The 22,004-nt window shown below is 42.3% G+C and overlaps 1 protein-coding gene across 1 annotated transcript in view; it reads right to left on the reverse strand.

Annotated features, from left to right (window-relative positions):
• The window catches only part of LOC138979298 (fibrillin-2-like), a 123,062-nt gene that overhangs the window by 28,465 nt on the left and 72,593 nt on the right, over positions 1-22,004 (reverse strand). Inside the window, exons 25-44 of the mRNA XM_070352034.1 lie at positions 20,224-20,352; positions 18,806-18,931; positions 18,174-18,299; positions 17,271-17,393; positions 16,129-16,254; positions 15,317-15,448; positions 14,860-14,982; positions 14,091-14,213; positions 13,401-13,526; positions 12,985-13,110; positions 12,591-12,713; positions 8,983-9,156; positions 6,656-6,724; positions 6,062-6,187; positions 5,053-5,178; positions 4,385-4,558; positions 3,276-3,320; positions 2,863-2,988; positions 1,446-1,574; positions 847-972 (exon numbers count right to left, since the gene is read on the reverse strand). Coding sequence (XP_070208135.1) covers positions 847-972; positions 1,446-1,574; positions 2,863-2,988; positions 3,276-3,320; positions 4,385-4,558; positions 5,053-5,178; positions 6,062-6,187; positions 6,656-6,724; positions 8,983-9,156; positions 12,591-12,713; positions 12,985-13,110; positions 13,401-13,526; positions 14,091-14,213; positions 14,860-14,982; positions 15,317-15,448; positions 16,129-16,254; positions 17,271-17,393; positions 18,174-18,299; positions 18,806-18,931; positions 20,224-20,352 — 2,478 coding nt within the window. The remainder of the gene's footprint in view (positions 1-846; positions 973-1,445; positions 1,575-2,862; positions 2,989-3,275; positions 3,321-4,384; positions 4,559-5,052; positions 5,179-6,061; positions 6,188-6,655; positions 6,725-8,982; positions 9,157-12,590; positions 12,714-12,984; positions 13,111-13,400; positions 13,527-14,090; positions 14,214-14,859; positions 14,983-15,316; positions 15,449-16,128; positions 16,255-17,270; positions 17,394-18,173; positions 18,300-18,805; positions 18,932-20,223; positions 20,353-22,004) is intronic.

The raw sequence follows: 22,004 nt of genomic DNA on the forward strand, positions 1-22,004 counted from the left end.
AAACGAAAAAAGAAAGAGATGGCCTTTAGAGCTGACACATAAGTGGTGGTATATGCAGAACATACAATGTGTAATGGGGGAAGAACAGAGACTGTGTTCAATGAAAGAAAGAGAGAATGCTTTTTATCCTACAGGCTAAATATTTCGCCTCTTAAGGACCAGATAAAGGCCCGGTAGCTCAGTTGGTAGAGCACTGGACTTGTGATCGGAAGGTCGCAGGTTCGAATTCGGGCCGGGACGGACACGGGTCAACTTTATGTGCAGACCCAGAGACGGAAGCCATGTCCCACCCCCGTGTCATCACAATGGCACGTAAAAGACCTTGGTCATTCTGCCATAAGTGCAGGTGGCTGAATACACCTAAACACGCAGACACCTGGGTAGCGCGACTCCGTTGCTGCTAGCTTTCCACTGGGAGGAAGCGACCCGAATTTCCCAGCGATGGGACAATAAAGTAATGAAAATGAAAAATGAAAAATGAAAGATATGGGTCATATGATAATTCGAGTTTTACGCCCTCGCGGCTTTTGATGAGATACACAAGTGTATGCGTGTTTAGGTGGTATCAGCCATCTGCTCTTATGGCAGAATGACAGGTCTTTTACGTGCCATTGTCGTGACACGGGGGTAGGACATGGCTTCTGTCCCTGGGTCTGCACATAAAGTTGACCTGTGTCCGTCCCGGCCCGAATTCGAACCTGCGACCTTCCGATCACAAGTCCAGTGCTCTACCAACTGAGCTACCGGGCCCCCCTGTATTCAATGAGAAAGAGTAGCCATCTTTTATACCAATACCGACAGGTTTGTAAAAAGACAGGTATAAAAGAAACAAAAACCAGGTCGTACCAGTACAGGTGGTCCTGTCAGGAGACAGGTGGAAGCCAGGGCGACAGATGCAGCTGAAACTTCCTTGCAGGTTCATACACTCTCCGTTCTGACAGGTGCCCAGAATCTCATCACATTCATTGATATCTGCAAAAACACAAAAAGTAAGGATTCCAAGCAAACTAAGGTTTTAGCATGTAACCACAGACATAGACATGCAGAAAACCAATTCATCACTTTGATTTTAATTGCCATTGCTTGTTAGTGAGGATGGAATTGAGATAAAGGTATGTTTGGGGGAGATGGCGGAGGGTATAATTATGTGAGGGGGACAGAGAATTCCATCATGATTTCAGATAAGGGTGCGCTAGTGGATGGGGACAGAGTTCCTGAGCTGAGGGAGGGAGAACAAGAATTTTTAACATCATTGAAAAAAATTATACCAAAAAAAAAAAAGAAAGAAGTGCTTTGCAATTAAGGCATGGTCCAGAAAAAGCCTTATGGGGGTGACATCACATGACTACTGATGCCCAAACATTCTGAGGTATTTTTAGTACAGTGACAGACTTCTTTACAGCCATTTTTGAAGAATGCAACAATTCAGCAGCCATAAAACGCACCTTCACACCGCCGTCCATCAGGCAAAATCCTGTATCCAGCAGGGCAGTCACAGGTGTAGCTACCTGGCATGTTGAGACACTGAGCGTTGCCGATACAAGGGCTGGGTTGCCGTTGACACTCATCCTCATCTAAGGCAACAGATGATAATCATCAACATATCTTGACACAAGGATATATTATACTTGATATGATGATTTGCACCGAGAGTTTGTACCGTACTTTCCGGGTCATAAGGCGCGACTTTTTTCCTCGAGTTCGACCCCTGCGTCTTGTATAACGAAGCGTCTAATCCGTGTATGAAATACGAAAAAAATCAAAGAGACCGCCTGAGTACCAGTCAAACAACTTGTGATAATGCATGTTTCAGCTACTAGGTACTGCCCTGGCCAAGTTTCCTGAGCTCTCAAGCCACCCAGCTATCACAATGCCTGCCTTTGATCTGGCCGCACACACAGAGCACACATAATTATTTCCACTCTGTTAAACTCGGTCACTGACCGGTCACTGACCCGGTGCAGGAAGTATTTCCTCTCTCAGATATGACAGGGGAACCACCTCTCATGGCAAAAACTGGGTCATTGACCCCTGGGAAGAAGGTCGTGTCTATAAACAAGGCCACCCAGCTATCACAATGTCTTTGATCTCGCGCACACACAGAGTTCGACTCTGTTAAACTCGGTCACTGACCGGTCACTGACCCCGAAGCAGGAAGTGTTTCCTCTCTCAGATATGACAGGAACCACCTCTCATGGCAAAAACTGGGTCATTGACCCATGGGAAGAAGGTCGTGTCTATAAACAATGGACCTGGCTTTGATCTCGCCGGCTTATTTTCATTCTTCGACTACCGGTATACTTTTTCAATTTTGGTGCGCCCTATCGGCCCCCTGCGTCCAATGAGTGACTGGATTACAATTTTTTTTAAAAAGAAGGGGGTGCGTCTTAGATAACGAAGCGCCTTGTCACCCGGAAAGTACGGTAGTCATGTTTAAGGAATTATTCATATCTAATACTTTTACTGTATCTCAATGTTTGAGATAATAAAGTCTTTTATGTCTATACACAGAATAACAAGGTAATGCAAGAATCACAGCTCCCCATCTATTTTTCCATTCAATTTCAGAGAGGAGGCTTTAGCAAGTGTGGCTTCTTTTTTTTTTTAACTTATCCCACCATTCATACTCTGTTTTTAAGAGTACAGTCACATTAAATTTGTTTACTCAGAGCTAAGGTATTCACTTTTGATGGAAATCCCAACTCCCAATCTCTTTTTGGATTGAATTTCAGAGAGTGGACTTTGGCAAGTGTAACTTCTTTTTTTCCCCCACCATTCATCTTCTCTTTTTACGAGTACAGCAGCATTTGAAGTATTTCACTCAAAGCCAATGTATTGACTTTTGAAGAAACACAGTCTTACCGTCACAGGTCTGTGTAAGAGGGTTGTAGACAAAGCCTGGGAAACAGCGACACCTGAAGCTGCCTCTCGTGTCGATGCATTCGCCGTTGCGACACAAGTCCGGGTTGATCTCACACTCATTGACATCTGAAAGAGGTTAACATATATTAGTATTTGAAACACTTTATCATGTGTTTGATCACAGCTATGATCATACCTGTGAACTACAAAACAAAAAACTTGAAGTGTATCAAACGTTATCATGAAGTGCTGTTTTATGTCAAGTGTGTGCCATCTTAACAAAAATACAATAAAGAAATATCAGAACATGTATCACATTCAGCATCTATGCAGTAAAACATAAAGTAAAATCAATGAAGGCTCAAACTCAAGAAGTATACATTAGTCTCAACATTCAAGCCTAAGTGACTCACCTGTGACTGAAATGGGTCCATCCTCACACAGGCGTCTGAAGGCACCTGTAACCAACAATCAATCAATCAATATGAGGCTTATATCGCGCGTATTCCGTGGGTACAGTTCTAAGTGCAGGGATTTTTTTGATTTTTAAAATTTTTTTTTATGCAATTTATATCGCGCACATGTACAATGCCGTGTGAGATGGAATTGTTTTTACACAATACATCACGCAATCACATCGGCCAGCAGATCGCAGCCATTTCGGCGCATATCCTACTTTTCACGGCCTATTATTCCAAGTCACACGGGTATTTTGGTGGACATTTTTATCTACGCCTATACAATTTTGCCATGAAAGACCCTTTTGTCAATCGTGGGATCTTTAACGTGCACACCCCAATGTAGTGTACACGAAGGGACCTCGATTTTTTGTCTCATCCGAAAGACTAGCACTTGAACCCACCACCAAGGTTAGGAAAGGGGGGAGAAAATTGCTAATGCCCTGACCCAGGGTCGAACTCGCAACCTCTCGCTTCCGAGCGCAAGTGCGTTACCACTCGGCCACCCAGTCCTTGCAACATACAGGGCTCGTCAAATAGCTTACAATAGAAAAAATACACCTGCATCTCTCTCCCTGAAGATTGCTAAAGAGAGACAGTTTTGTTAGGCTGGCTGATTTTGCACCACACCAATGGCGTCAAACTATGAGCTCATTGCTGCTCAAAGGTCAGATTTAGAGCATTTTAGAAGCTCCTGAAATCAAACAGGTAAACACATAAACAGAAAAAAATATCAGAATACTAATATCTAAATGCTTTTTTAAATGAATCATAGCTGACACCAAGTAAGTGCGGGAGATTACAAAAGCAAAGATTAGCTTCTTCTTCTTCTGTATTCGATATTCATGGCCATCATATCCTCAGGCCGGTGGCTGCCATGAAGTCTTCTGCACTTCGGCAGCAGGTCCCCAGAGCTTGGTGCCCAGGCTGGTGTCTTCTGGCCAGTAGTGCTGGCGTACTGTCTCCAGATGTGGAGCACAGAAGCAAGTAACAAGAATCAACTGGACATGAAGCAAATAAAGTGCCGCCCAAAAGGCTAAAGAAATCTGCAAGAATTCACTCACGTGTTCCCCTGGCAGGGCACGTCCTGCAGGGGTTGCCCCACGCAGCGCCAAACAGACAGCAACACTGGAACTCTGTCACATCGATGGTCAGCGCATCCTCCGGCTCACACACTGTGGCGTAGGGCGGCAGGGTCGTGTTGTAGTAGTCACGGTAACATCGGCTCTTTCGCATGTCTGAACACAAAGCCATCATGGTGTTAATGATTTAAGCCTTATAACCCGCTGTTTTTGAACTGGTTGCCTGCTCTTAGCAAGTATTTCACCAACTAAATGTTAGCAATAACTAGCAAAAGAAAAGAAAAGTAAAGATAAGAAAAGAAAAGAAAAGAAAAAAAAGAAAAGAGAAGAAAAAAGAATAAAATAAAATAAAATAACATTTATAACATAAAAAAAAAATTAAAAAAAAGTAAAATACAGTCCTTATTCAATTTCTGATAGTTTTGAGTCACACACAATGTTGAAAGAAAACCGATTCAAAGTGAGCACTTTTATCCTCAATTTACAGAAACACGCAATTACCTTTCACAACACCTTCATTATGAGAGAGAGAAGGGGGTGCCAGCAACAGCGTGTGTGTGTGCCTGTGTATGTTTGTGCTTGCGTACATGGGTGCATGTACATCCTTGCATATGCACTATGCTAAGAAGTAGAAGCACAACCGTACTGACCCATGCATGTGTGTCCATCAGGCAGCATGATGTGACCGTTGGGACAGATACAGCTAAAGTTGCCATCCTTGTTCACGCATGATCCGATGCCACAGATACCTGGCTGCTCCACACACTCATTTACATCTGCAAAAGTATTACATAGTAAGCACGGAAACAAAACATAGCATATAAAACTTTCCTTTCGTGTAAACGGGCTGCAGGACAGATTCAAAAAGTAAACAATAATAATAATAAAGTGTATTTATATTGCGCCTATCCCTTACAAAAAAACACACAAATATTTGGCTCTAAGAGAAGTGAATATATTCTTTAGACTCCTTTTTGTCATCTTAGTATGATGCAACACAGGGAACCAGCCCAGCCACACAAGATACAGTGGAACCCCCCTTTTAAGACCTCCAAAACTCTGAGAAAAAGGAGGGAGTCTTAAATTGGGGGTAATTTTACAGAGGTTGTGAACAGAAAGTCTGAGAAAACAAGGTCTTAGGAAGAAAGGAGTCTTAAATTGGGGGGTCTTAAAAGGGGGGTTCCACTGTATATCATAATTGACCACAGCTGCTATGTTTGCAAACCACCACAATGTTTTTATTGTCATAGTACATTATATATCTGTTTCTCAGTGTAATCAGTGAATAAACAAGTTGGAGCCAAAAAACACATGACAAAAGTCTTTGGAAAAGCGTGTTAACTTCATGTGTGCTGTTCTCTATTATATATTGCAATGACAGACATGTCTGAGTTCCATTTTTTGTAACCTGGGCAAATCAAAACATCAGAAAGACACGTTCCAGAAGTAGATCATCCTAACAATCCTGGATAAACTGCAAAAGTCAGAATATGTGCAACTTAATCTCAGCTGATATGACTCCCTTGTTGGCAAACAAGTTATTTTAGATCCAGAAATGCTGGACCTTAGACATTTGTGACCTGGTGATGAGAATGTTTGAAAAAACATGCAGAAGATTCTGGATGAAATGGACAAAATTGATTTTTTACGTTTACTAACCAACACAGCGATGCTTGTCTCCGTCCATCCGGTAGCCGTCGGGGCAGCGACAGAGGTAGGAACCAAACGTGTTCTGACATTCCCCTCCCTCACAGATCCCCTTGACCTCCACACACTCGTTGATGTCTGAAACAGCACCGGCAAAGTTATATAATCCAAGCAATTTTGGAGACATTTATCATCTTCACTTTCAAGTTTCTTTCCCAAATTCTACACGTTCATCTAAATGAGCACCTAAAGTGAAGCCCAGAATAATGTTTCTCATGCTACCAAGAGGTGCTCTCCTCATTTTTAAAGAGTAAGCCCTGAAACTTACTTTTTTTCAAGTTCATGTGTCAAATGTGTACACATTATGAACACAAACAAATTCATTCTTTCTTACTGCTGAAAGACTGGCATTTATGCGTGAGAGGGTGAACTGTCACCAGTGTAAGTTTTGTGTTGCAGAGAAATAGAACAGAAACCGAAACGAAATGCAAATTAAGATTTCAAACTCTGTTCTACTTCTCTTCAACACAAAACTTCCACTGGTAACAGTTCACCCTGTCGCACATGCAAACACACATACAAGAACGAAAGTGTTCAGATTTTTACCTTCCAGTACAAGCGTGACCAGGTTGGGGCGGAACCCAGGGCCACCAGGACAAAGGTTGTTGCGCTCAGCTAAAAAAAGGAAATAAAATTCATGATGAAAGACAGTCCTCAAAACCAAAATGTGTATGAGACATGTACTCATTAACATTCGTCAATGAACATTTGACCTTCAATAAATCAAACTCATTTGTGATACTATGTTCCGCACCTCTCTCTGAAACATTAATTGAACAACTATTACAGGAGAGAGTAAGGTCAGGAAGATTGATGATGGCAGAAGAGAGACAGAGAGCAAGAGAGAGACAAGACAAGACAAGACAAGACAAAATCTTTATTATCGAGGGTAATAGATAAGCAAGAATATTACTTTTTTACATCCAGCCCTCGTCCTATTACAGCAGTCCCTGCAATGTACGGCCCCCGGCGTGAGCGGACACCTGACATGTACGGACACATTTGCTCGGCACGGAGTGTTTTCCTTCTATATTTGCCCCCCCTTAAACGGACACCTGCAAAACGTGGACGCGGACACTCATTTTCGGTCCCAACAGCAGGTCATACCTCCAATGTACGGACAGACCATCGTCAAATTTTCACCACAACAAAATCGATAACAGAGCAGTCCGGTTCTTGGTACAAAGATCACAGCCGCAATGGCGTGATGACAGTCACTGATAACTTGAGTGCACGTGTACCCATCACTGAGGAGGGGGGGTAGTTTTGGTCAGGAGTGGAGTACATGCGAAGATGCCAACGTGAAACTGCACTGAGCTCTTTATTCTTGTCTGTTGGACGTAAACATCAGAAACCACAGTCGATGAAGGTCCTGAGCGAAAGTGAGTGAAAAACCGGCCACAGTTCTCAGCATAGTGTGTCTGTGTGTAGGCCTCCTAACCTCTTTCATTGACAAGATACTCTTGTTTCCCCTCAGCCTTGACCAGTGAGTCGGTTGCCTAATCTATGAACCCTTCAGTTGTCTTGCTTTGTCAAAAGTTACGACACTGTCAACTGGTTTTGCTCTGAGTGAACAGTGCAGCTGGCCTCTCTGGCCACAGCCCCCAACAGTACATGGCTGGAGGGAGGGAGAGAGAGAGGAAGGGGGGGGGGGGAGTGGAGGGTTAGCTGGCTAAACTCTGTGGGGTGTCCGGTGTCACTACATGTCAGCAGGAAGAGCATTGGAGAGAAATAGAGAGGTGTACTCTTCCACACAATTTCCAAGCATCAGTTGTCACGGCTTGGGGTAGGCATTAGTGAGGGAGAATGGGAGCTGTGTTAGTGTATTTCCGACTGAAGAGTGAAAAGTCACTGCCATGCCACATGATCGGCATGCAGTCAATAAAGCCAGACAAGAAAAAAATAAATTACATGATTATGACATGCAGCTCTATCTGCTGCTATTTATTCAAACTGGTTTTCAAGCTTATTCTTGCAAAGCATCTGCACACGCTCCTCTGTGCTGTGTTTGTGTGGCTGCTTTCGTATGTCAGTGCATGGTGAGTGTGTTCACTGCCTTGAGGATTTATTTTATCTCTTCTTTTCAACACTTTTCATACAAATCCTTTTTACAGAACGTTTAAAGAAGTATTAGGAGTTTATTGTTATTGTTTAGAAGCCACATAGACTCAATCCTGTTGTTTGTGTGTCTCTGTGTGAGTGTATGGGGGAGGGGGTGGTGTGGTCACCCCTCCCGTGACCGGACACCTGCAATGTACGGACAGTTTTGCTATGGCCCAAGGGTGTCCGTTCATGAGAGGGACTGCTGTATAGGGTCAACAAGAACAAAAAACAATATAATCAAAGAACTATCACATCAAACTTAACACATTATAACTGTATATACAGATACAAAATTTTAAAATAAATTGTCATACTACATTTTAAGTACAATTGTCAATGATAAAAAGTGTCAATTTTTAACATAACTTAATCTAGATCTGAATATAATTATAATTTTGTTTAACATGCACATACATTTTAAATGAATTGATGAACCATGAGATAGAGAGAGAGAGAGAGAGAGAGAGAGAGAGAGAGAGAGAGAGAGAGAGAGAGAGAGAGAGAGAGAGAGAGAGAGAGAGAGAGAGAGAGAGAGAGAGAGAGAGAGAGAGAGAGAGAGAGAGAGAGAGAGAGAGAGAGAGAGAGAGAGAGAGAGAGAGATAGTGACTAACAGAAAGAAAGACAGAAGCACAAACAGATGCAACCGATTCATGTTCAATACCTTTCTAACTTCAGATAATCATTCAGGAGAAAACTGTCAGATAAAAAAGTTGAAAGAGTAAGAATTTCACAGCTCACGTACGTTAAATGAAGACAAAATATGATGTTACCTGTTCCATTTCTAGGACAGGGTTCGCAAAAGCCGGGCACCTCTCCCCATCCCAATCCCACAGTGCAGCAGCAAGTGGGTCGTGACACAGAACTGGCTATCTCATCGTTGCACACACCCAGACGCCCTGACTCGAACAGCGGTACGTCCATGTAGCAACTGCCCACACGCTTGTCTGAAACAAGTTTTCAAAAAGTTCAACACTAACAAATCAACACTGGTATTAAATAGAAAACGAAAATAAACTAACATGAGTTACGTTGTTCAATGTGATGAATGTATACGGGCGTAGTAATCACCCTTAAAAAAGGAAAGCCCAAACCGTGATTGAAGGTGAATGTTGAAGTTCCTGTGAAGGAAGTCTTCTTAGACGGGAAAGGTCTAAATACACGTCTAGCTCCCCGTAGCAAGAAATTGAAACTGGGGATTATGGGCATTGGCACATGCGCAGAGAGGTACTACTGACAAGGGGAGACTATACTCCCCTAAATGGTATACTGACGGAAATCTAGAGTAACGACCTTGTTTACAGTCTAGTACTTGTAACATAGAACGCTTCTCAGTCTAGCACTCGTAAGTAAGGTAACTCCTATTAGTTAAATTGAGGTGATGTATTCGAAAGAAATACAACTGCAAGGATTTCAATTAAAAAGAAACCCACAGTAAATGTGGCCATGCAGATAAGAAGAAAAGGAAGGTATGCTGAAGTCACTGACTTTAACCCTTACAGGCCAAAAGTCGCAATTTAGCCACACCACCTCTAGCCCTGACGTCATTTGATTTACATGTCAAATCTTCTTCTTCCTCCTGCCTTCAAGGGCAGCGACTGCCTCGTACACTCAAAAGCACAAGTGGGCTTTTACGTGTATGTCCTTTTCCCCCCCTACCATTTTGGCAGTCACATTACGGTCCCGGGGGATGCATGCTGGATATTTTCTTGTTTCTTGTAACCTACCAAACTCTGACATGTTTTACAGGATCTTTATCGTGCATTCTTGGTCATGCGTTTGTGTGTAAGGGGGATATAAGGAACTAGCAGGTATGCACATAAATTGACCTGGGAGATTGGAAAATCTCGACCCTTAACCCTCCAGGTGTGGCTGAGATTCGAACCCTGAAACTTCTGTACGGAAGGCCGACATCCTCACAACTAGGCTACATGCCAGTCTACATATCAAATCAAAGACTAATGTTTGGGTGTTTTTTTAAAAAGATTTTTTTAATTTTTTTAATTTTATCTTAAACAAGAAGAGCAAACGCTCGATCGAGTCACTTTCGCAGTTCTGAATATTATAGGAGGCATCAGATGGACAGGAAGAAATTGCTATTCACAACACAATGAGTCACGTTCACATAAAATTTGAGCCCGGTCACTTTTATAGTTTCCGAGAAAAGCCCAACGTTAAGTTGTGTGTTGCCGAACAGAAAAGGCTAGTTATCTCCCTTGTTTTTCTGATAACGTTCGTAAAAGGCTACAGATGTAAATACTTTGATGTAAAGAATAATCCTACAAAGTTTCAATCACATCCGATGAACTTTGTCAAAGATATAAAATGTCTAATTTTTCCTTTGACGCTGACCTGTGACCTTGAAAAAGGTCAAAGGTCAACGAAACCATCGTTAAAGTGTAGAGGTCATTGGAGGTCACGACTAAACAAAATATGAGCCCGATCGCTTTGATAGTTTCCGAGAAAAGTCCAACGTTAAGGTGGTGTCTACGGACGGCCGGCCGGCCGGCCGGACAGACTAACACTGACCGATTACATAGAGTCACTTTTTCTCAAGTGACTCAAAAACAATTAAGCAGTGGTCATCTGGTTCAAAAGAGCTGTTGAAGACAAAATAGTATTTGATGGGACTGGTACACGTAATAGTAAACAGAGTGCACTTGAAATCTTGAAGCAGAACGGATGGCGCTCAAAGGGTTGGCAGCAACTCATATATATATGTGACCCTCCACCACGGAATGAGTCGCATGTCACCTTTGCATGATTTTCATATTTTTACATTTTCCTCAAGAGTTTTTTTATGCTCTATCCAGTGGTGAAACCCGTTTTAGAAAAGAGCGAAAACTGTTTCAGTTATAAGCCTGTGACTAAGGTGACCCTCACACTGTTACCAGACACTCCCCGGACTTATATTAAAGGTACTGAACTTGTCAAATCCAGGTGGACGGAGCCCCTGGGGCTTTTAGTCATACCTCAGGCAGCTATCCGTTAGAAGAACTACCAAGTTTCATTGACTTGCACCCAAAGAGTCAAGAACTGCGATTTTTTTACGAATTAATTTTGTACTCGGACCCGGCTGGTCTTGGCCTATTTTTGGATCTAAATTTAGATCAGGTAGATCACCACATCATGCACAAAAAGTCATGTCACTAAGCAAACTATGTCAGACGTCATCATGAGTTTGTGTAAAACAAAATGGAGGCCGGAATCACTCAGTTGAATCGAACTCCGACCAAACACCACGTAATAACTAGGTTAATTTATGCACTCGCGTGAAGAAGAAACTGTCGAGCTTCACAGATGTCGTCGTTGGGTAGTTGTGGGTTTGTTTTACCACCATAGGAGGATTTTTGAACTGTAAATGCACTCAGCTGCAACAAAAACGCAAAACGAAGGCTGTGAGCTGCACTGTGCCTTTAAGCCTAGCGCAGAACCGCGCGAGGTGACATGCGACTCATTTCGTGGTGGAGGGTCACATATATACAAGTGTATGGTCTCGGACAGAATTAATTGGCATATACAGAAGAGGATGATGTATGAATATATGAGAAGTTTTGCAAAAGAAGACTGGCGTCAACGAAATACATGTACTGCAATGCCTAGGATGTCCTGGATTGTATGCCATTCCAAGTCGATCAGCGGGAAGTTTAGACTAATCAGGAAAGAGGCCCAGACCTTGACTCATGGTTTTGTCTGGGTGTCAAGTATAAGCTCTGCCAAAGGGCAGATAAACGTGTGTGAGGCGTAAAGGGCAGATAAATGTGTAAGGCGTAAAGGGCAGATAAATGTGTGGGAGGTGTAAAGGGCAGATAAATGTGTGAGGCGTAAAGGGCAGATAAATGTGTGTGTGGGCCAAAGGGCAGATAAATGTGTGTGAGACGTAAAGGGCAGATAAATGTGTGTGAGGCATAAAGGGCAGATAAATGTGTGTGAGGCGTAAAGGGCAGATAAATGTGTGTGAGGCATAAAGGGCAGATAAATGTGTGTGAGGCGTAAAGGGCAGATAAATGTGTGTGAGGCGTAAAGGGCAGATAAATGTGTGTGAGGCATAAAGGGCAGATAAATGTGTGTGAGGCGTAAAGGGCAGATAAATGTGTGTGAGGCGTAAAGGGCAGATAAATGTGTGTGAGGTGTAAAGGGCAGATAAATGTGTGTGAGGCATAAAGGGCAGATAAATGTGTGTGAGGTGTAAAGGGCAGATAAATGTGTTGGAGGCGTAAAGGGCAGATAAATGTGTATGAGGCGTAAAGGGCAGATAAATGTGTGTGAGGCGTAAAGGGCAGATAAATGTGTATGAGGTGTAAAGGGCAGATAAATCTGTTGGAGGCGTAAAGGGCAGATAAACGTGTGTGAGGTGTAAGAGAAGACTGGTCGTACTGACCTACACACCCTGTGCCGGTGGGGTTGCTCTCAAAGTTGGGTGGACACTGACACAGGTAGCTGCCCTGCTGGTTGATGCACGTTCCATACTGACAGTTGTCAGGGTTCTGGCACTCGTCAATGTCTTCAGGATAAAACAAATGATGGTAATACATTGTACTTTTAGAAGCAAAATATTACTGACAACAAAGATATCATCTCTCCAATCACAAATCCCTTTTCTTCATGTGATATTTAAGTATTCTCAAAGCTTATTTTACATTCATGTTTATGGAAACCATGTCTCATCCTCTCTTACAAATCAGTGCACTGGCAAGATAAAACTGAAGCTGAGAAACTATAGAAAATCAAAAATGTGCCTTATCCAAGAATTAGGTAAAATAAAAATGTCTTACCTGTGCAGTTTCCACCGGTGATGTCCAGTTTGTATCCCTGGTTACAGATGCAGCGGAACATGCCAAACACGTTCTCACACTGGCCATTCACACACAGGTTAGGGAACATCTCACACTCGTTGATGTCTGAAACACAGTGAATGCTATTTTATAGGCTCTTTCTTGAGAAAGAAGAGCAAACACACATTAGGCAACCCTAAAGCCCACTACAAAGACACATACAATCAGGTATGTCTACTCACTCACACACATACACACACACACACACACACACACACACACAAACACACACAGCAAAAAAAACTGCACCCACATACTGACTCAGAGCAAGTAGCACTGAAAATGTCATTTCAGTTCTGACAACATATTTGATCTAAAAAGGAACAGACGAGACAGGAGAGTGAAAAAAGACTCACCAACACAAGCTCTCTCATCCTCCGTGGGAGCAAAGCCCATGTCACATTCACAGCGGTAACCTCCAGGGAAGTTGAAACAGTTGCCGTTCTCACAGATACCTGGGTCTAGGCTGCACTCATCCACATCTGTATTGTGTAAGAAAGACACATTTTTTGTCACAGTAATATGTAAAAGAGACCTCAAAATACAAATTATGAAATAAAACAACAAAAAACAGTAAATTGGTAAATCCTTCATCACATTTTCGTCAGCCTGTCACTGACTTCTTCAGGTTGGTAATGACAAGTATTCGAATGACAGTATGTGATGTTTAGTGTAATTTCATGACCTTTATAAAATAAAAGGAACAGACACAGTTGAGAGAAAATGTGTTAGGTATATAGTGAGTGACTGATTACAAAAACCAATCTTATCAAATTAGAGAAGTTGACTCCATCCAGCTTAATGTTTAGGCTATCAAAACAAAAGGCGTGCAAGTAAAATATTCAAGAGCATAAATAGAGCTAACACGTTTAATAGTTAACTGTTAAAGTAATTCCATTATTGATGAAGTATTAAAAATGTAAAATTAAGATAATCAGTAAAACTGTTCAAGGACATGTCAAATGCTATTAACAACTCTGTAAGTCTGCTGATATATGCAGTGCTGAGAAAATCTGAGAAAATGAAACAAAAAAATTCAAAAATACCTCTGCACTCATAGCCGTCACCAGTGAAGCCATCGTCACAGATGCAGCGGAAACTGCCAGCAAAGTTGACACACCCAGCATCTCTTGCACAGCCTCCATTGTCGCGAACACACTCATTCACATCTGAAGATGTATTTCAAACTAAATTCATCCTTGAAAATATAAAGCAATGAAAATGACAAAGCAACAAAAAAAACTTCAAAAGAAAGATTACTGATAATACAGCAGGAAAGATGTGAAATTAAGATAAAACTGTTCCACTATAAAAACTTTTATTTTCATTTTTTTATTGTCCCATCGCTGGGAAATGCGGGTCGCTTCCTCCCGGTGGAAAGCTAGCAGCAACAGAGTCGCGCTACCCAGGTGTATGCGTGTTTGGGTGTAATCAGCCACCTGCACTTATGGCAGAATGATCGAGGTCTTTTACGTGCCTCAGTGGTGACACAGGGGTGGAACATGGACACCGTCTCTGAGTCTGCACATAAAGTTGACCCGTGTCCGTCCCGGCCCGGATTCGATCCTGCGACCTTAGGATCACAAGTCCTTGTAGTCTACCAACTCAGCTACCCGGCCCCCCCTTACAAAAAGTTCCACACAGTTCTTTCTGGTAAAATCCTTACATAAGCACTGGACCATTAAATCAATTCAAATAAAAACTTTTGAAAATATGTTTGTCTGTATCTTGTCTTTCTTTCTCTCTTCCTTTATCTCTCTTCATGTACGAGTATCTGTCGTCTTAAGTGAATGCAGAAAGCAGGATTTCTCTTACCTCTGCAGGTGAATCCATCCCCAGTGTATCCAGGTTTACAGTCACACTTGTAAGACCCCAACGTGTTGATACAGGCAGCGTTGGCATCGCAGCTAGACTCGTCTGTTTCACACTCATTGTCATCTGAAAGCAAAACATGGAATCAGTGTAACAACAGACCATTTCGACGTCGCGTCGTCATGGAATTTTGGCGTAACTCATTTTAGACAGCTTTTCAGCAGAAGGCCAAAACTGATATATTTCTCATTGAGATTGATTTACTTCGTCTAAAGCACAAAAACATCAAAATTGCCAAGAATTGAGTTACGTCAACATTCCAGGACGATGATGATTTGCAGCTTTCTAAATGTTGTATTGTAAAACACACACAAAAATAGACCTACATTAAAAATGAAACATCTTACCTGTACAAAAATCGGTCTACAAACAAAAGTGGCAATTCAAAGTGCAGACTCACCTGTGCAGCCCGTTGCACCAATGGACGTCTTGACACCGAAGCCAATGTCACACTTGCAGACGAAAGAACCGTGAGTGTTCTGGCAAATTCCATTCAGACACAGGTTCTTGTTCAGCAAGCACTCATCCACATCTGAAAAAACAAAAAGCAAGAATAGTTTGTATTCAAGATAACATGAAAAATCAATCATGTGAGAGTGTCTTTTTTAATAGACGGTTTCCGGAAATAACTGTCAGGATTTTCAGCAGTCTGATAGAGTAAGAGCCCCCTTACCTCGGACAAGCTTATTACAACATCCGGAGCATGTTCCACGCTTCCGATCGGCTTTAACCTGCGATCGGGATGAACAACTATGATGTGTATACTATGCAGTGTGCATTAAATATGATACCATTTTCTTTCAAAAATATAATCATTGGAGTCATGAATCGCCACCGATGGCTTGCTGATCACTGGAATATCGCTAAACACACCTGTTTTTCTAAACTCATGTGACCTCAAGCCAAACCCATGTGACCTCGATCAAAACACGTTGAGTGAGCAATCACTACACACAAGCGGTCCTTTCCACAACAAATTCTGAACGTTGATGAACTCCTGAACTCTGATTTTTAAAAGAAAAGGGTACCATATTGCGCTGTATAACATACACAACAGAGTTAGTTGTTAGTCCCGATCGCAGGATAAACTGCCGATTTGAAGTATGGAACATGCTCTGGAAGTTGTGAAAAGCAATGTAACAAAAACACATAAATTCAGCCCTCCCTCCCTCCATTTTTGCAACCTGTTTAAGAAAAGAAAAGTGAGCTCACCTAAGCATCTCTTCTGGTCAGGTGAGGCGGTGAGACCTCCACGACAGATACAGCGATAAGCTCCTGGCAGGTTGTCACAGCGACCACCGTTACAGATGTCTGCAGTCTCCTTGCACTCGTCAACGTCTGTCAAAAATCAAATAAAAGTTAACTGCTTGTAGGAATGAAGGAAAAAAGAGAAGTAATAACAATACAACAGTATAACTGCTATCCAATCTTTATCTCCCCTCTTCTTCATCAAGTCTATAACTGCTATCCAATCTTTATCTCCCCTCTTCTTCATCAAGTCTTTAACTGCTATCCAATCTTTATCTCCCCTCTTCTTCATCAAGTCTATAACTACTATCCAATCTTTATCTCCCCTCTTCTTCATCAAGTCTATAACTGCTATCCAATCTTTATCTCCCCTCTTCTTCATCAAGTCTATAACTGCTATCCAATCTTTATCTCCCCTCTTCTTCATCAAGTCTATAACTGCTATCCAATCGTTATCTCCCCTCTTCTTCATCAAGTCTATAACTGCTATCCAATCGTTATCTCCCCTCTTCTTCATCAAGTCTATAACTGCTATCCAATCGTTATCTCCCCTCTTCTTCATCAAGTCTATAACTGCTATCCAATCGTTATCTCCCCTCTTCTTCATCAAGTCTATAACTGCTATCCAATCTTTATCTCCCCTCTTCTTCATCAAGTCTATAACTGCTATCCAATCTTTATCTCCCCTCTTCTTCATCAAGTCTATAACTGCTATCCAATCTTTATCTCCCCTCTTCTTCATCAAGTCTATAACTGCTATCCAATCTTTATCTCCCCTCTTCTTCATCAAGTCTATAACTGCTATCCAATCTTTATCTCCCCTCTTCTTCATCAAGTCTATAACTGCTATCCAATCTTTATCTCCCCTCTTCTTCATCAAGTCTTTAACTGTAAACAACTGTACACTTATACTGTTTAAAACTAAACTTAGCAAAAGGATGAATTTTCCCCAAAAAATTGAAACTGGAAAATTAATTACCAGATATTTTATACCATATGGCTACAGAATTTGTTTCTGTTCTCATTCAGTATGCCTGCACCCAAATAAACCGCTAAGTAGCCACTTCTATCAGCAATCGCCTCAACACTCTCACGTTCACACTCACCAACACATGAGCGGCCGTCAGTGAGGAGTAGGAAGCCGCTCTCACAGCTACAGCTGAAGCTGCCCGGCATGTTGATACACACAGACTGGCACTGCCCGTTGCTGTCCCTGCATTCATTGGTGTCTGTAACCCCACAATCAGTATCAAAATAACCATCAAATATGTCACAGAGACCACAAGTGCAGGTGGCTGATTACACCTAAACACGCATACACCTGTGTATCTCATCTAAAGTCGGAGTAACACCCGGGAACATGCCCCTAATAGTTTCATCGTGAGGGCGTAAAACAACATTATCATCATGTTACAGAGGCATAATTGCAGACTAAGCAGGGATACATGGGGGATTCAGGACTGGCATTGTATTGTAGGAACACTCAAAGTCAACATGTCTTTACAGAGCTAAAGCGCTTTCAGCTAATAAAAGCAAAACCTGTTCATGCACATTTGAACTACTGGAAGAACACCAAGAAGAAATGCAAGTGGTTTGCATCTGGGAAAAAATGTGAACATAGCCTATTTCTGTCCAGGTGAAAGAGTAGTAGTGAGACAAATGGACAGAAAGCTTCATCCACTTGACTAATTTCATCATACAGGTGTGAGGATGGGGATGAAAGTGTGGGTACAAGACTTATAAGAAATCACTTTTATTTCTCCTAAAGCATGTGACTGAAGTTACTGGTACATTATGTATCCCCCCCCCCCCCCCAATCATTTTTCTGTGTACTGCCTTTACATAGATTTCTCTCTCTATCATTATTCACTGGCATTCAATCGTTGACACAGGGACTTAAGACTGTTGATGATTTAACCAGGATTACAGTTGCATCGCTAACTGCCCATAAAATTCTCCCAGCCATCATTCTTCAGTTTTCGCTCTCACACGGACACATATCCACTCACCAACACACAAGGACTTGAGATCATTGGTAATATAACCAGGGTTGCAGATACACTGGTAACCCCCCATGAAGTTCTCACAGTGGCCGTTGGAGCAGATGCTACTGCTTGACCCACATTCGTCAACGTCTGAAAGCAACAACAAAATATTTTGAGGAAAAAGAATTAAACATAAACTTGCAAACAGAAATATGCAAGCTCACTATGCGAAAAGTGTGCTTTCACTTTGCAAAAAGAATTCAGAAAACAATTCTTCTGTTCAAATATACACTAATGGTACATGATTCTTGATGATATGTGTACCTCAGTTTGTAGGCTGAATCAAGCTTTGGGATTTAAAAACCAAAGGCTGTTCATTGGAAAATATGTGCATGAACAGCAACACAGATATAGACTCACATACGCAAATACAGTGGAACCCCTCTTCATAGACCTGGTTTTTTTTCAGGTCTTCAGTACACAACCTCTGTAAATTTACCAACGTTCAAGACCTGTTTTTTCTCTCTCAAATGTTTTGATTTCTAAAAAAGGGAGGGGGTGGGGTAGGTTTCCACTGTGTTGGAAAATATCCAAATGAACAGATCAAGGCACAAATAAGAACACATATATTCGGAGACACAGGTACGGAGTCTGACCTTTACACATGCGCCCATCAGTGGCCAGTTCATGTCCATCAGGACACTGACACTCGTAGCTGCCGACTGTGTTGACACAGTTCCCGCCCAGGCACAGCCCCTTCTGCTCCTTGCACTCGTCCACATCTGTCAACCAGTCACAGTCAAATCAAACATTGCCTCTACATGTCATGCTGCAGTTTTTATTGATGCACTGCATTTTGTACTTTGAATGCAAACACACGCATTTTTATTTTTTTATTTTTTTATTTTATGCAATTTATATTGCGCACATATCTCAACCACGGATTCAAGGCGCAGGGATTTATTTATGCCGTGTGAGATGGAATTTTTTACACAATATATCACGCATTCACATCGGCCAGCAAACCTCAAGCCTATTAGGGTGAACATTCACCTTTCACGGCCTATTATTCCAAGTCACACGGGTATTTGGTGGACATTTTTATCTATGCCTGTACAATTTTGCCAGGAAAGACCCTTTTGTCAATCGTGGGATCTTTAACGTGCACACCCCAATGTCGTGTACACGAAGGGACCTCGGTTTTTCGTCTCATCCGAAAGACTAGCACTTGAACCCACCACCTAGGTTAGGAAAGGGGGGAGAAAATTGCTAACGCCCTGACCCAGGGTCGAACTCGCAAACCTCTCACTTCCGAGGCAAGTGCGTTTACCACTTGGCCACCCAGACCGCATGCACACACACAAACACTAACTCACTCTCACACAAGTTTAAAATGATAAGCAGAAATGAAATTTAATGACTGGTTAAGCAATATGTACTAACACACATCAATTCTTGTGGGTGATTAAACAGACACGGACACACACATGCATGTACATAATTATGTACACAAAAACAACACAGACACACATCAAACACCGGCACGGTTGGCCTAGTGGTAAGGCGTCCGCCCCGTGATCGGGAGGTCGTGGGTTCGAACCCCGGCCGGGTCATACCTAAGACTTTAAAATTGGCAATCTAGTGGCTGCTCCGCCTGGCGTCTGGCATTATGGGGTTAGTGCTAGGACTGGTTGGTCCGGTGTCAGAATAATGGGACTGGGTGAGACATGAAGCCTGTGCTGCGACTTCTGTCTTGTGTGTGGCGCACGTGATATGTCAAAGCAGCACCGCCCTGATATGGCCCTTCGTGGTCGGCTGGGCGTTAAGCAAACAAACAAACAAACACACATCAAACACACAAAACAGTCATCAACACACAGACAGACGGACAGATGGACGAACAGAGACACACACACACAAACTCAAAGCAAAGACGATTCTCAGTCTTCCACTATACACTCAAACCTGGCTGAACAAGAAGTTATTCATCTACAAAAAAACATCTGGGGACTCATGATCTATAGATCATGGAGCCCAACTTCTCTCTCAGGAAGAAAGAGGGCAGATAACTCACCTATGCACATCTGGTTCATCATGACACCCACGAATCCAGCGTCACACTCGCAATGAAAGCCGCCCGGCGTGTTGACACAGCGACCGTTGCCACAGATCTCCGTCATGGAGATGCGACACTCATCAATGTCTGAAATATCCAACACACTCATCAATGTCTGAAACACCCAACACACTCATCAATGTCTGAAACACCCAACACACTCATCAATGACTGAAACACCCAACACACTCATTAATGTCTGAAACACCCAACACACTCATCAATGTCTGAAACACCCAACACACTCATCAATGTCTGAAACACCCAACACACTCATTAATGACTGAAACACCCAACACACTCATTAATGTCTGAAACACCCAACACACTCATCAATGTCTGAAACACCCAACACACTCATCAATGTCTGAAACACCCAACACACTCATTAATGTCTGAAACACCCAACACACTCATTAATGTCTGAAACACCCAACACACTCATCAATGTCTGAAACACCCAACACACTCATCAATGTCTGAAACACCCAACACACTCATCAATGTCTGAAACACCCAACACACTCATCAATGTCTGAAACACCCAACACACTCATTAATGTCTCAAACACCCAACACACTCATCAATGTCTGAAACACCCAACACACTCATCAATGTCTGAAACACCCAACACACTCATTAATGTCTGAAACACCCAACACACTCATCAATGTCTGAAACACCCAACGCACTCATCAATGTCTGAAACACCCAACACACTCATCAATGTCTGAAACACCCAACACACTCATCAATGACTGAAACACCCAACACACTCATTAATGTCTGAAACACCCAACACACTCATCAATGTCTGAAACACCCAACACACTCATCAATGTCTGAAACACCCAACACACTCATCAATGTCTGAAACACCCAACACACTCATCAATGTCTGAAACACCCAACACACTCATCAATGTCTGAAACACCCAACACACTCATCAATGTCTGAAACACCCAACACACTCATCAATGTCTGAAACACCCAACACACTCATCAATGTCTGAAACAGTTAAGTTACCAAATGCTATCTCTACAGACTGGAACCCCCCTTTTAAGACCCCGTACCTTTCAAGACCTTGTTTTCTCAGACTTTCCGTTACAAACCTCTGAAAATGTACCCCCATTTTAAGACTCCCTCCTTTTTAAAACCTGATTTTCTCAGATTTGTGGAGGTCTTTAATGGGGGGTTCCACTGTACCTTCCAACTGCTTCATTCACAGCTTGCAGAAGTAAATGAAGTCAGAGCTGTGTTTTTCTTTTTTCAAATGAGCCCTTTACTTTCCACTATTTGGGGATATTCATGCCATTGGAAAAGCGGCAGGGCAAGTGTCTGACACAACCTGGTACCCTTTTCAGAAACAACCCACACATGCAAAACAAAAACAAAAAGAAAACAAACCTAGACAAAACGAGAAAACCATGCCATACACACACAAACTGCACACACACACACACACGCATACACACAAACAGTCTGTAAGGCTTCTTTTTAAGCCTACTGTCTATATGATACTTACCGAGACAGTACTATTCTTGCACATTATCTATTATAGGCCGAAAAAATTGGACAAAACGCTGCGTGGGTACAATTATCTCCCATAACCATGCGCCACCGTGGATCCCAAGCACTGTCTGAGTGCTTCCCCCTTACAGGATGTAGGTGGCGCGTCCTCTTTCTTTATGAGCTGCAGACCCTCAAAAAGCCCATAACATATCAAGAGGGGAGGC

This window comes from Littorina saxatilis, linkage group LG1 (genome assembly GCF_037325665.1).
Source record: "Littorina saxatilis isolate snail1 linkage group LG1, US_GU_Lsax_2.0, whole genome shotgun sequence".
Classification (NCBI taxonomy): Eukaryota; Metazoa; Mollusca; class Gastropoda; order Littorinimorpha; family Littorinidae; genus Littorina; species Littorina saxatilis.